The sequence below is a fragment of the Protopterus annectens genome, chromosome 2.part2, assembly GCF_019279795.1.
Source record: "Protopterus annectens isolate FY-2018-M chromosome 2.part2, PAN1.0, whole genome shotgun sequence".
NCBI classification, from domain to species: Eukaryota; Metazoa; Chordata; order Ceratodontiformes; family Protopteridae; genus Protopterus; species Protopterus annectens.
In genome coordinates, this window is record NC_056730.1 from 1,096,917,555 (window position 1) to 1,096,932,357 (window position 14,803).

The 14,803-nt window shown below is 43.1% G+C and overlaps 1 protein-coding gene across 1 annotated transcript in view; it reads left to right on the forward strand.

Annotated features, from left to right (window-relative positions):
- Positions 1–14,803, forward strand: part of PNPLA7 (patatin like phospholipase domain containing 7) — a gene marked incomplete in the record, with an annotated part of 4,152,928 nt that overhangs the window by 1,695,981 nt on the left and 2,442,144 nt on the right. The window contains 1 exon segment of the mRNA XM_044064320.1: positions 13,461–13,619. Within this exon segment, the coding sequence (XP_043920255.1) occupies positions 13,461–13,619 (159 nt within the window).

Genomic DNA, 14,803 nt, shown 5'->3' on the forward strand with positions numbered 1-14,803 from the left:
TCTTTGAAGTCGTCCACTAGGACTGTTTATGCTAGCAAGTGGCGACGTTTTTCTATTTGGGCAAATTCCAAAAATATTGACCCCTTTACTGCTCCTGTACATTTGGTTTTAGATTTCCTGGCGGAGGTTTTTCATTCAGGATCCTCGTCATCTACAGTCAAAGTACAACTGGCTGCTATTTCCAAGTATCATGTTGGCTTGCATGACAATAACATTATGTCTCATAGATTATGCAAGGCCTTTCTGAGAGGAGTTTTTCTCCTAAAACCACCTATAAAGCATCCTCCTCCGCAATGGGATCTAAACTTAATGTTGGCATCCTTGATACTACCTCCCTTGAACCGTCTGCTTCATGTTCTTTGAAATTATTGACCTGGAAAACTATATTTTTACTGGCTGTCACTTCTGCAAGAAGAGTTTGAGATTCAAGCTCTCTGCATTCGTTCCCTTATTTGGTTTTCATAAGGACAGGGTATCATTAAGAACTAACCCTTCCTTTCTTCCCAAAGTCGTATCTCAAACCAACATTAACCAATCTATAGACCTACCAGTCTTTTTCCCAAACTATTCCTACAGAGCTGAACAGAAACTGCATTTTTTGGATGTCCATCGTCAGCTCAGGTACTATTTGCATAGAACTAAACAATTCAGAAAATCGGACCAATTATTTGTCTCCTATGCAGAGAACAGGATAGGTCTTCCAGTCTCTAAAGTGACCTTATCCAGATGGTTAACTTCCACTATTTCCTATGTATACTCTCTCAGAGGCAAGCAGCTATCTTCTAAGCCAAAAGCACACTCAACCAGGAGTCTATCCACTTCTGCAGCTTTTCAGGATAGACTACCCATTGATACCATTTGTGCAGCAGCTACTTGGGGTACGCCTCATACCTTTGTCTCTCATTACAAATTGGACTTGGCCTCCAGAGATAGGGCCAGTTTTGGTTCCACAGTTCTCAAGAGTCTGTTCCATTGAGCCACCGGGATACAGGTGCTAGGACGGTCCCATCCAGCAAGAATGAAGCGAGATTGACAACTTAACATTTAGAAGTTATGTACCTACCATAACGTTCCATGTTAGTTGTCTTCTCGCTTCTTTCTTGCCCTCCCTCCTTCCCCCTGGCCTGGACAGATCTTGAAGAGTTCCTATTAGGTTGTTTCCTCCTGAGCCTTCATATGAGGACTTCTATTAGGATCTTATGTTCCTAATTATGTTAGGATAGTCTTTAGCAGGGTAGGTTAGCTACCAAACGAGATCTGAGGTAGTTCCGCCTTGCATCATGGGATATAGGGTTGCCTCGAGCTGGTAAAAGGAGTTCCTAAGCTAAAGCAAGTGCAGTCGGGCCGAGGATCGGCTCCGAACCCATCCAGCAAGAAAGAAGGCGAGAGAAGACAACTAACATGGAACGTTATGGTAGGTACATAACTTCTAATTCCTCTTGCTATAGCTTCATCTCAAGAATCAGCCCTAACTTCTGCATCCACTGTCAGATCATCTTTCCCACCTGTCTGGTGAGCAATACCTAGACATTCGCTCTGTCAAATTGTCCTTATGATTTCTTCATTTCCAGTAATGGGCATGGGCCCAGCCTATTCCAACAGAATAATTTTTCATCTGGAATTATTATCAGGAATTGGATCCATTCTCCATCCCGATTCCCTTGGTTTTTCTTTTTCTCTTGCCACTGTTTGCTTCTGGCTGAAGTTACTCTGCAGTTCAGGTCCAGTCGGCTGCCCCCTCCAGTTACCATAAACTGTCTACGTCTTCCCTGGCAGCTCAGAATATCTGTAAAGTGTTTCTTAAAGGTGCCTTTCTCCTCCATCCCTCCATTAAATTCTGCCTCTTCCATGTGATCTTAACTTTGCAATGGAGGTGCAGCTTCCTTTCTTGGAAGACTTTATTTCTGATACCTGTCACTTCTGCTGCAGTGATTTTAGAGTTACATACTGTGCCCTGTCCTCCTCACCTCCATGTCTAATCTTTCACAAGGAAAGGCTGTCTTTAAGAACTAATCCATCCTTTATGGCAGAGATTGCCTCAGAGTTTTCTCCTAACTAGTGTTTTTTTCCAGCTGCTCCAAAACGGGGAGTATTTACTTCACACCTTGGATGTTGACAGGCAGTTCCATTTATGTTGTAATTAAACTGAGTCTTTGTGCTGTCATCAGCCTTTCTACACTCATGCTTGTTAACCTAAAACTACTTATTTTCCCTTTAGCACTTAGCAGTTGCTCCTGTTTTAATTCTGTGGGATTTCACTTTCTCTGCAGTATTTTTACCTTTGACAAATGGCAATTCCTGTTATTTCTTTCTCTCTTATTTGTACCATATTTTAAACTTCACTTTCATTTCATCCCATTCCCTCGCTATCACTTCTCCAGAAATATACATTTTTCCTAATAACTCTTGAATCATTTCCACTACCCATTCCATTAAGCCGTCTTTTAATAAATATGTAAAATAAGTATTGACATAATATTAGTTCATTGCTGTGCATTTTTATCTTTGCCTGTATTAGTGCATAGTCTAAAGTAGTTATTGGACATGTTTCAAAGCTTTCAATTAAATGCTCATACTCCTTTGAAATATAATTTCTATCCAATCTAGCCCAGTTGTTGTACCTTGGATATGTCAATTCTGTCAGATTTTATAAAACTAAATTTACTTCTTCCATTCCAAATATTCTCATATTTTTCTTTTCAGAAATCCATCCTCCTTTGTTGCATTTTCTCTTCTAGACCCCCCTGGTACATGTATACTGTTGCAAACTGGGTTCCAATCCCCACCCATAAATAATACTTTTTGCTTGAAAGCCGATTATTTCTCCCAAAGTTATGTTATGCTCCATAGCATTAGTTGTAGGTGGAATATAAATACCTGCTAATGTAATCTTTCTTCCTTGCCAGTAGCCCCTCATTACAACAACTTTTGTTATTAATTTATACATTTTCCTCTCATCACTATTGGAGCCCCTCTTGCAATCAGAATTATTATCCTTCTTTTCCTTTATCCCTTATACTCTTCGTAAATATCAAGTCTGAAGTCATTTCTTTGCAAATTCTTACACTTATTTCTATCCATATGTGTCTCCTGTAGCATTGCATTTGCATCCTAATCTTCTTTCAGTACTTATTAATTTATTTATTTTATCTGTACTAATAATGCCATTGACAGTCCATGATAAAATTGGTAAGACTGTTATTCTGATAAGAAGCTATTACTTTCACATATTCTTGGTGATAGTTATGAGTATATGTTTCCATGTTGCAAAATACATGCACACATTAATGCTTGACAGGGTGATCTTGTATGTAGCTGCTGGTTCTTGTTTCTGTTTGAACCCATGTCACATTTTCGCAGAAACACTTAAACTAATGACATTTTAAACCCCCAGTTCTTTTTAACGCACAGCAAATGCACAGAATTATATATACTTTCCAAGAAGGGGAGTTACTCCTCCATATAGGGGTAGATTTCCCAAACAGAGAGCTACATTCACAGGCTTTACTTTTTCTAAATTTAGGTTTAATCATGCTAGAGGATGTGTTCCCCTTTATTTAAGTACTATCCCTCCTTGTACTATTGTTATTTCTTTGCCAGATGTGAAAAACAACTTGTATATTTTTAATTTGTTTGTTTAGCCTTAAGAAATATTGCACTGGTTATACTTAACTCATCATCAACTACTTTTATCCCCATTTACTTCCTGGGGTTGGGTTGTCGAGTCAACTGTCACCATCTCTATTAATTCAGTGCCACTCCCTCTACATTCTTTGACAGTCATGTCTGACTTTCGAAGGTCTTCTCTCACACTGGTTACCCTTAATTGAATAAACTAAATTGTGCATTCAATTCTCTTAGCATCAAGCTTTCATTTATTTTCACTGAACTGCTTGTCAGTTCCCGTTTAAATATTAATCAAAATGTTTCTTATGCAAATACTTTAGAGCATATTCTTCAGTCATTTACTGATTAATTGCCTGCATACCGTCTGAAATTGCTGCACGTGATGACAGAAAGAAATAGCTGATAGCTTTATAAAATGCAAAGAAACGTCTCTTTTTGTACACCAGATATCTATGAATTGTCATACGTGTCATTTTCTAGTCTGTTTACTTAGAGAAGAAAAAATCTCTTGTCTGCAGTCTAAATTGAAAAACTTCCACTCATAAAAACATGCTCTGGCAACCCAAATTTACTACATTACATTGCTTGTTTCCAGGCCTTGTGTTGTTGGAGTATATACCTTGGACACATTGCAGTCAAGAAAATGTACTTTTTTATTTTAATATCACTTAGCATAAACAGCAGTCACTGATGAGACTTCTGCATCTTACTTTTAAAATATCTCTGCATATTATACCAAACTGCTTTACAATATAACATGCAATTTATTTCAAGACATTTATTACATGCATTTTACTAAAATAAAAAAACTTTTTAAACTTAGTTAGATTTTCAGTCCTTTCATTGTCCCTCTAAACATTGACAAAGTAGGAATTATGCTTTAGAGTTCCCCTAGCAACTTAAGATGGTCAACAAATTTGTTTTTTGAGCCAAGTTTTGCAGAAGTACATTTCTTATCTCCAAATTACATGTTATGGAAATGACACTTTAAAATTCCTCCATTTATTTCCTACTTTATTATTACTGACGGTCTTCCTCATCACCTCAATCAGCCAACACCAATCTCTGGTTCAAATCAAAATGTCTACTGATTTTTCTAGTTTGCTCCTTTAGAACAATGGTAAAAGTTTCAGTAGCTTGTTCTCTCTATGGAATTTGCTGTAGTCAGCAGAATCAGCTTGTTGGCTCACTCTTAGCTGAATAAAGTTGTTTTTCTCCTTCCTTAGTATGTTCTACAATTTAAAAAGGCTGTGATTCTCCAAGAAAAATATTCTAAAAACAGCTGGATAAAGCAAATTGAATCTCATACCTACCTGTCATCTTTGCAGCAGTAAACCCTCTTCTCTTTTGCCTGGTCTACAGTGAATAATCATTTTCCATAAGTACTGTGGTATCCCCATTTGTTAACATTTCCTTTCTGCCTGTTTTGGCAGAGGCAGCTCTTTCTACTGGTATGACTACATCTTTATTACTGTAAGTGTTTGCTGCTTTCTGATTTCCATATTTGGAGCATACAGTGTGCACTCTCAATTAACGAATCCTGCAGTAGAATACCAGTCCATTTGTTCTGTGTTCTAAGTCCACTATTTTTAGACAGTTCCTTGAGAGAAGCTTCATACTGAGTCGCTCTTTCTTTCATTTCAGTCTCTGATTTCTGCAGCTTTATCATCTCATCTGAGTAGATACTTAAATCTTCTATTCTTTCCAGTGCTTTGCCATTTGACTTTATATATTCCTCCAATTTCTCATTAAAATATCTCTGAATGCATTTGATTTATTTTTTCCTCTAAATCACTAAAAGCCATATCCTGTACCATATGTGGAACCAAATGATTTTTGCTGAACTTGCAAGAGTCTTCCCCATCAGAATGTTTTTTTGTTTTCTGATCTTGAGATTTATTCTTTGTTGATGTCTATGCAGTATGGTGACTAACTAGTAACTGGATATCTGAAGTAGTTTACTTCATTTGATCTTCAACCTGTGGGTTACGGATCCGAGCCGGCAACTTTTGCTAGTATCAGCTCCGAGTTCGACTCCTCCCCTTACCCATAACACACGTCCACTGCCTTCCATCCCCTGATCTTGTTTGCCGCGATTTTCTTATCAATTCGTGTCTTCTGAGCTCCAGCTAGCAATGGGTTATTTAACTTTCTGTGAGTAAAAAAATGTATTTCTTCTGTCAGTTTAGGTTAGTATAGGTACCCTTTCTCCCCTCCCATCGGTTTGGCGTCGAGTGTTAGTGTTGTTAGCTAGTTAGAGTAGTTTGTTCTGTGGTACCCCCCTAGTGTTGTTCTATAGTGTAGTGTGGTGAGTGTGTGCGTGTGTGTGTGTGTGTGTGTGTGTGTGTGTGTGTGTGTGTGTGTGTGTGTGTGTGTGTGTAATTTCTTAGAAAGTTTTTGCCTGTCTTTTTCGAGGCTTTCTTTCTATCTAGATTGGCTGAAAAGCTTGTCTTCATGCGCTGCGCAGAGTGTGGCCATAAGCTGTCCCCAGCGGATGGCCACAATCTGTGTGTTTTGTGCTTGGGTGTGGCCCACCTTAGTGTGGATTGCAACATTTGTGCGGGCTTTAACCCCCGCGCCTTAAAGAATAGGAAGACCAAGTTGGCCCTCAAAGGTCTTCTTCCTCCTACCCAACTCTCTTTCTTCAGCTTCAGTCACAGCAGCTGCTGTGACTGCCTCTCCCTCCTCTCTTCCTCTGGCTTCTTCTCCCTCCCAGGCTGAGACTCAAAGTCCTGTATCTAAGTCTGTGGCAGCAGAGCAGAGGAGAGATAGAGAAAGGAAGAAAGAGTCGAAGACAAGGGAAAAGAGGAAGAGGTCCCCGGACCTCGCTTCACCCAGCAAAACTCCACGGAACCATGACTCCCCTTGGCTCCGATCTCCAAGGTTCTCACCGGAGCCGGAGGAGGCACGTCCAGTCTCCCAGGACTCAGTAACCTGACCCGCCAGGTCGGAGTCCGTGACCTCATCACGGTCAACCCACTCCTTGTTGATATGCATCTGGATAAGATGATGAGGCACTTTATCCGTACACAGATCCAGATGGAGGTCTTGCCAGCCTTCCTCCCTCTGGAGGGGGGAGCTTACTTCCTTTCTTTCAACCCATTTCTCCTTCTCCGATCCGACCTTCAGCTTCGGAGTTCTTGGATCTGAGGTTGGCTGTGGTCATGGGGTCGGCGCCGATGATAATTGTTTCCTCGACAGCGACAGCTGCCTGGATCGTTTTGGACCAACTAGCTGGGATCCGAGCCACACTCTGAGCCGGTGCTTGGGTGTCAGATTCGAGGAAATGAAACCTTTTCCATCGGCTCCAACTTTGTTGGTCCAGGTCCCCCCCCCCCCCCCCGGAGCTCCGTCTACCTCGGTCCCGACTCTGAGTCTCACATTGGGCTTGGGGAGACTGGCCTCCTCATTAGTTTCCAAGGAGGTTTGCTCTCCTTCAGCATTCAGTGTGGTAGAAAGGGTCCTCTCCGTTGGATCAAGACCCCTGACCGGTACTTCGGACTCCTCCCAGACCCCCTTGGCTCTGTCTACGGTCCCCATTGTCTTACCAGAGGGACAGCCCGTGCTCGGAGAGCCCCAGATGGTTCCCCCCGAGGAACAAATTGCTTGAATGCCCCCGGAGAGCCCCACAAGCATACATGCAAGAGGAGGTACTTGGACTCCCCCCCCCCCCGAGTTCCTCACCAAGGACATGGATTTAGATGATGGAGAGGGTTCCCCAAGATCACCTCTCTAGGATGTCTCCATTGGAGACATCATGGATTTCCTGTGCCAGCAGGGAGTTTGGTCTGCCCCCAAACCCTCTTCTGATAAGTCTGTGTTTCTGGAGGCTTTCGGCATGGGCCCATCTACTTCCTGGGTGGCCCCTCCCATGGATCACTTTGTGGATTTGATCACCTTGCAGCCATGGAAGGAACCGGACACCATGGAGCCTATCCCCAAGTGACCTGATAAAATTTTAAGCCCCCCTCATTGATAGGCCATCCTGGAATAAGGGCTACCCCATGGACGCCATGGTGCAGTGGCCACTAAGAAGGAACTTGCCCAAGAGAGTTCCTCGGTCGACCCTCTTGACCGGGAGTCATGGTTGATGGACCGCCTAGGGAAGTGGGTGTACACCTCTGTTTCCTTTTCTATCAGGTCGCTGAATTACGTGGCCCATGTCACTAGACTCCAACACGACCTGGTAAAGGAGCTAATGGAGTCTCCTCCCAAGTCCAGGTCGCAGGAGGACAAGGCTTCGTTCTCTGTGAGGATGGCCACTCTAAAAGCGATATAGAATACATCCATGTGACTCCTCTCCCATGCTATGGATGGAGCGGCTAGGGCGGCTGGGTCTGGTGTGTGCATGAGGCATAACGCCTGGCTCAGGTTATGTCAGTTCTCTGAACCCTTCAAGGCATTGTTTGCCATTGCCCCTTATGAAGGCTCTACACTCTTCGGTAAGACCGTCAAGGAGACATTGGTCCAGAGTGAGAAGGACGGGAAGACACCGCTGCTGTCAGGATCCGCTTCTCTAACCCTCAAAGGTCCTTTTCTCTGAACCAGAGAGGGCAAAAGAAGATGTGGTTCCGGAAGTCTCAGTATTCTCGGGACACTCAGGGCTCTTCTTCCTCCAGAGGCAGAGGGGGACAGAATAGACGCCGGCCCAGAAGCGGAGGGGGTCCGCAGAACATCAGGTCTTGAGAACCTTTCTCGGATAGACCTGGGCAGCAACCCTGAGGGGTTGCTCGACTGCTCTACTCTGGAGGCAGTCGGGGGACAATTGTCCTTGCACCCAGCGGCATGAAAGTCCATAACAATGGACCGCTGGGTGCTTCAAATCATATCCAGAGGATACTCTCTCCCCTTCGTGGGTTCCCCTATATCTTCCAGATACATCTCAGACGTACCACCCATGCAAAGGGAGGTAGCAGCACAGGAAATTTCCAAGCTGCTAGCAAAACGAGCCATTGAAACCGTCCCCCCGATCAGTCTGGATCAGGCTTCTACTCCACGTTCTTTTTAGTGCCAAAGAAAATGGGGGATTTAAGGTCCATTCTGGACCTCTCCACCCTGAAACCTGGCTGTTGCCAAAGAGAAATTCCGGCTGGTCACGCTGCAGTCCATCATGCTGCACCTACAAGAGAACAACTGGATGTGCTCTTTAGACCTCCAGGATGCTTACTATCACATAAAAATACACAAAAGCTCCAGGAGGTTCCTCTGCTTCTGGCTAAGAGTCAATCACTACCAATTTCGAGCCCTACCCTTTGGTCTCACCACAGCCCCCAGGGTGTTTACCAAAGTGATGGCGGTTGTAGCGGCTCACCTGAGGTTTCAGGGGATTCAGGTCTATCCATACCTGGGCGATTGCTCCCACCAGGTGTCTACTTTCCCAAACCAGGGATTACTTCCTGTCACTTGCCCTGCATTTGGGCATCACAATCAACACATCCAAATCTCTCCTAGATCCTGTACAGGTGATGGACTATATTGGTGCCAGAGTAGATACTCTTCAGTGCAAAATATTCTTGACCTCGGAGAGATTTCAAAGCCAGAGGATGCATGTCTCCCTGATCTACTGTTCTCATCTTCCGACGTGGAATCTGTGCTGAGGGCTCAAAGCTCAATGGCGGTGACCATAACTCTTCTCCCGTATGCTAGGTTACACATGCAGATTTTTCCGTGGACTCTAGCAGTCCCTGTTGGAACTGCCATTGACTTATCCTATCCAACAAAGTCGAGTGTGTTGGTTGTCCCTCATATGGTGGATGAGCTCTCTGGACATTTTGGAGGGACGACCCTTTGTTCCAGCCCCGGCCCAAACCATAGTGACCACAGATGCCTCCCAACTTGGGTGGGGGGCATTGTTTGAGCAGGACAGTCCAAGGCCTGTGGTCCCCCATAGAGATCATCTTGCATATCAGTGTCCTAGAGATGAGGGTGGTCCTTCTAACGTTGAAGGCCCTTCATGCCTTTATTCCTCTGGGGACAATTGCCATTCAGTCAGACAACATGTCAGTAGTTTGGTATATCAACAAACAGGGAGGGACCAGATCTTACCCCCCTTTGTCGCGAGGCCATGAGAGTTTGGGAATGGGCAATCTCCACTGGTCGCTTTCTCGTCACAATGCACATTCCAGGACTGTCCAACATTCTAGCGGACAGGCTAAGTCAGACCATTTTGATGCCTTATGAGTAATCTCTGAATCTGTGAGTAGCAGAACAGATCTTCAGCATGTGGGGTCAACCTTGCTGCGATCTCTTCGCATCTCCTTCCAACACGAAGTGCAGCAAGTTTTTCGCTCTGAAACACCTGCCGGGGGAATCCCTCAGAGATGCTCTAGTTCATGCTTGGCCTCCCAGTCTTCTGTATGCTTACCCACCAGTACCGCTCATTCTGAGGTTTCTGCAGAAAGCTACTCGACTGGGGAGCAAAGTGATCCTCATTGCCCCATTCTGGCCTCACCAGCTATGGTTTCCCTTCCTTTGGTCTCACCTTCTGACTCCACCTTGGATCCTAGATCCCATTCAGGATTTAATTTCACACCCTTTGGGGGGTGCCTCATCCGAATCTGGACAGCCTGAAGCTTACAGCTTGACTGCTCCAGTTCCCGTAATTGCTAGGACTCCTGGACTATCCTCCTCAGTTAGATCTGTTTTGGTGGCTGCTCATAAGTCTTCGACCAGAAAGGTTTATCGCAACAAGTGGAAACGTTTTTTTTTTTTTCTGGGCCTCTCAAAGGAGTTTAGACCCTTTCACAGCCTCTATTCTTGATTTTCTAGCTGATATTTTCCAGCATGGCATTAGTTCTTCTGTTGTCAAGGTTCAGTTGGCTGCCATTTCTCATTTTCATGTGGGCGAGAATTCTGCCTCCTTAGCATCTTCCAGACTGTGTAAAGCCTTTATCAAAGGCACCTTTTTGTTACGCCTCCTGGTCAAAGATCCGGTTCCCCCATGGGACCTTACTATGATGCTTCAAGCTTTGGTCGCTCTGCCTTTCGAACCTGCCGCAACTGCAGATCTAAATTTTTTTATCTTGGAAAACATTTTTTCTGGTGGCTATTACCTCTGCAAGAAGGGTTTCATAATTACATGCCTTGTCCATCAAAATTCCGTACATGATTTTTCATAAAGACAGAGTTTCCCTTCGAACCAATCCATCCTTTCTTCCTAAGGTGGCATCACCAGTCAATATCAATCAGACTATTAATTTGCCTGCGTTTTTTCCTAATTTTACGAACAAGATGGAGTACAAACTCCACACGTTGGATGTTCATAGACCGTTACAGTTCTATTTACACAGGACAAAAAAATGTCCATAAGTCTGATCAGTTGTTTGTTTCTTTCTGTTGGAGAAACCTATCTCCAAGGTCCCTATAGCTAGATGGATTTCTTCATGCATCCTGCAGGTCTATAAGGACAAAGGCATGTCTCCTCCGGGTCAGGTAAAAGCTCATTCCACGTCTACAGCTTTTTGGTCTAGAGTGTCTTTGGATGATATTTGTTCTGCAGCTACCTGGTCCTCATCTCATACATTTATTTCTCATTACGGATTGGATTTGACTTCCAGAAGGAGACCATCCTTTGTTCCACAGTGCTCTGGAATATCCTTCCATGAGGGCCTCCCAGGAGTTTAGTAGCTGAGGACTCTGTCCCACAGGTTGAAGATCAAATGAAGTAAACTACTTCAGATAAAGAAGTTATGTACTCACCATAACGTTCCATCTGAGTAGTTGTACTTCATTTGTCTTCAACTGTCCCACCCTCTTTCCCCCGGACCTTGGCGCATGATCTGCCTACGGGCTGAATTATAGGTCATAAGTATATTATCAGGTCGGGTTCTCAGTATACATTCAGCAAACTCTGTCTGGGGGTGGAAGGCAGTGGAGGTGTATTATGGGTAAGGGGAGGAGTCTGGAGCTCGGAGCTGATGCTAGCAAAAGTTGCTGGCTCGGATCCAATACGGATCTGTAACCCACAGGTTGAAGACAAATGAAGTACAACTACTCAGATGGAATGTTATGGTGAGTACATAACTTTTTTTTTTACCCATATTAGTTTTTAATAGGCTATTTCCAGCTGTTTTCTTTTACTCACATGGAGAGCTCTAATCCTTCTTAGCAATCCACATGCATTTTCCCATTTGTTTTGATAGCTTGCGAAGCCTTCATTCTCTGTAAAGTGGAAGACAGCCTTTTCCATTTCTGTATAATGAAAAGCTACTAGCTATATTTTAGATAACACTAAATTATTTTGGGTGTGGGTAGCTTTATGAATAAATGAAACAAGATAAAACATAATAAATGTCTTCAGGCTTGCTCAAATGGTGTATTGTGAAGTCATTATTTAGTTGGCATGGTAATGTGATTACTCAAAATCCTACCCTGAGGAAATAGTTTGTTTAGGAGAATGAGGTGTTGGTATCCTGATTGGGAGCAAAGTTAAATGACAGTGTAGTTCATTCAGTATTTGTTTCCTGTCTTGGTGTATGGCTATGTAGTCGCAGTGGCATTTGTGGTGGTTAAGGCAGCTTATTTTTTTGCTGTGTCCTTTGAGACCGGTTTCAGTTTTCACCTGACCCCACCATGATGGCTGACATGAGCCCCAACATCATCATGAGCTTCTGGTGCCCTCTCTCAAACATGTGTTTCCACACAGACACACACACACACACACACACACACACACACACACACACACACACACACACACACACACACACACACACAGTCAGGGCTACCTTTTTATCTTTGGATCACTAAATCTACATCCCCCAGTCTCACATCCACTGGCTGTGTTGTGTTCCAGCCTTTTGTTGCACTGGATTGGGCTGGCTTTTCAGCATCACCAAACAACCACCTCTCATTATGAGTGCCCCTATTTTAAGCCGCTCACTCCAGCTGTTCCTTTCCCTACCCTTTCAGTTCTTGAGCTACTGTTCAAAGGGTGTCTCATCCAGGGACAAAGTGGTCATAACATCCCTGTATTCTTTCCTTATAGGACCCATTATTGAGTACAGTGACTTTTTTGGCATTAATCTCACAAAGCACGTGCAGCAGCTGGCGGGACCACAGAGGTTCCTCACATGGAGAATCCAGGGTCTCAAACATCTGCCCTACACAGATAGGCTAAAAGCCATGTCCCTCTACTCAGTCTCTTACAGACTCCTCAGAGGTGACCTCTGTCTGGCATACGGAGCAATCTCAGACCCCACCTTAATGGGACTGTTGCATATCCGCAAGTCAAGCTCCACTCAAGTAACCTGCACGTGTGACTTCAACCTGGTCTGTGACATCAATAGGACTTGTTGGTGGGAAAGGTTTGTGTCCCAGAGACTCCCCCTTTTGTGGAACTTACTCCCTCTCCATGTAAAGCAGAGAACCTCATTAACCCTTTTTAAGAGCAACCTGGATAACTGGATGGGGAGCAGAAAATACACCCCTGGGATTCCACCTGTGTCCCTACTTGGACAGTGGCATAGGGTGCTGACTTGTTGGAACATGGGCTAAATTCTTGGCTAGGCTTGTAAGGGCCTCAGGGCCAATAGCCTAGTAACTTCCTATGATCCTATGTGGGCCAAATGTGAAAATTTCAATGATACCTTTATCCTGGTTATTTATTGTACAAACTCTGTATGGTTTTAGGTTAATGTTTTTATTTTATTTCAATTTGTGAATTTTATCTACTTTTATGTGTCAGATCCGGTTGTAATGTTAAACTCATTTTACTTGTTTTGTATTTAAAATTGGTAAACATGTTTTATTTAAAAAAAAAACTTATGGGAGAAATGTGGCTTTCTTGGTGACTATGTTTTAAGATTTTCATATTGTGTCACTTCTGTCCAAAGTCTATTTTGAAGAAGAGTGTGACAATGCAGGAAACGCCGTCTGCTGTTTTTCACTATACTGATCCAGTGGAGGGAGGAGAGGAAGTCGGTGCTGCTGCAAGACAAAATGCCTTCTTCGAAGCAGCCAAGAAAGATCTCCTAACACTTATGAAACTGGATGTAAGTGATTTACTGTACCTGAATTGTTTTTAGTTGACTTCATTAATGAGCAAAATCAGAGTTGTGCAGTAAGATTAATAAGGTATATTTGTTTGTCTTGTTTGCTGCAGACATAAAAATGAGCATAAAAAAGATAAGGATGATTAGTTGAACTCAAACATGCAGGTCTTAACAGCAGCATCATGCAGCTTTTTCACACCAAGATGAGTACAGCTTTAATAACTGCAGTCACAAATGGAAGTAGAACTTTTGCAAAATCCTGTGGTAAAACTTGTTCACTGTCAATGGGGAAAACTTATGTTTCCAGTGACCTGGATTCAGGAAGTAGACATAGTACTGGAGAACTGGCCTACAGGAGGGTGAGACTGTGAGCGGTCACTGGTAAATTCCTTTGTATCATGGGGATGTAAGACACACTGCTGCAGACAGAGATGTACAGCGTAGGCTGAGAGGATTTATTTACTTAATGATTTATAATTGAGTTAGGAGTTATAATCCTTGTGGATCTTCAGTCTGCAACCTTGCAGGCTGCACGTAGTGCTGCATATTATTAATTTGTGGCATTCTCCACAGCTACATATTTATGGGAATGTATATACTTAACAGTGAGAAAGCACTGGACTTGGGAGAAGAGTGGGGGAAAAGTAAGTTTGGTATAAAAACTGGTATCCCTTAATGATTTTAGACCACTAAGTATAGTTATTGCATCATCACCACAAGTGGTTGTTAGGAGTCATTGTCTGCAACTAATGGGAGTACTAGTATGGGTATAGTATTCAAGGGGTGGACAGGAGTGGATAGCTGGCAGTGACCAGATGATTAATGGGTAAGACAGTGTGGGAGGCAAAAGGACATTGATTTAAAGAAATGGTTTATATAGGCCATGAAAGACTATATTTCTTCAGATGAAAACTGAGCTCGGTTATTTTTTCCATGTATTCTAGCTAATAGCTTAAAACATAAGTAGTGAAATACAGTAGTCTAATCCTGATCATTTGAAACTTTGTAACAAACCTGTGTGTTTGATGTATAATGTGATACATCTGTGTAAAACATGATAATACATTGCAGTTGTAGTGCTTCACTTGATTTAAACTAAGTTCGCTTCGACTGTCTATAAAGGACACAAATATGACACTGAAGAATATGCTGCATTGTAACACACACAATTCTTTGAGCTGTAC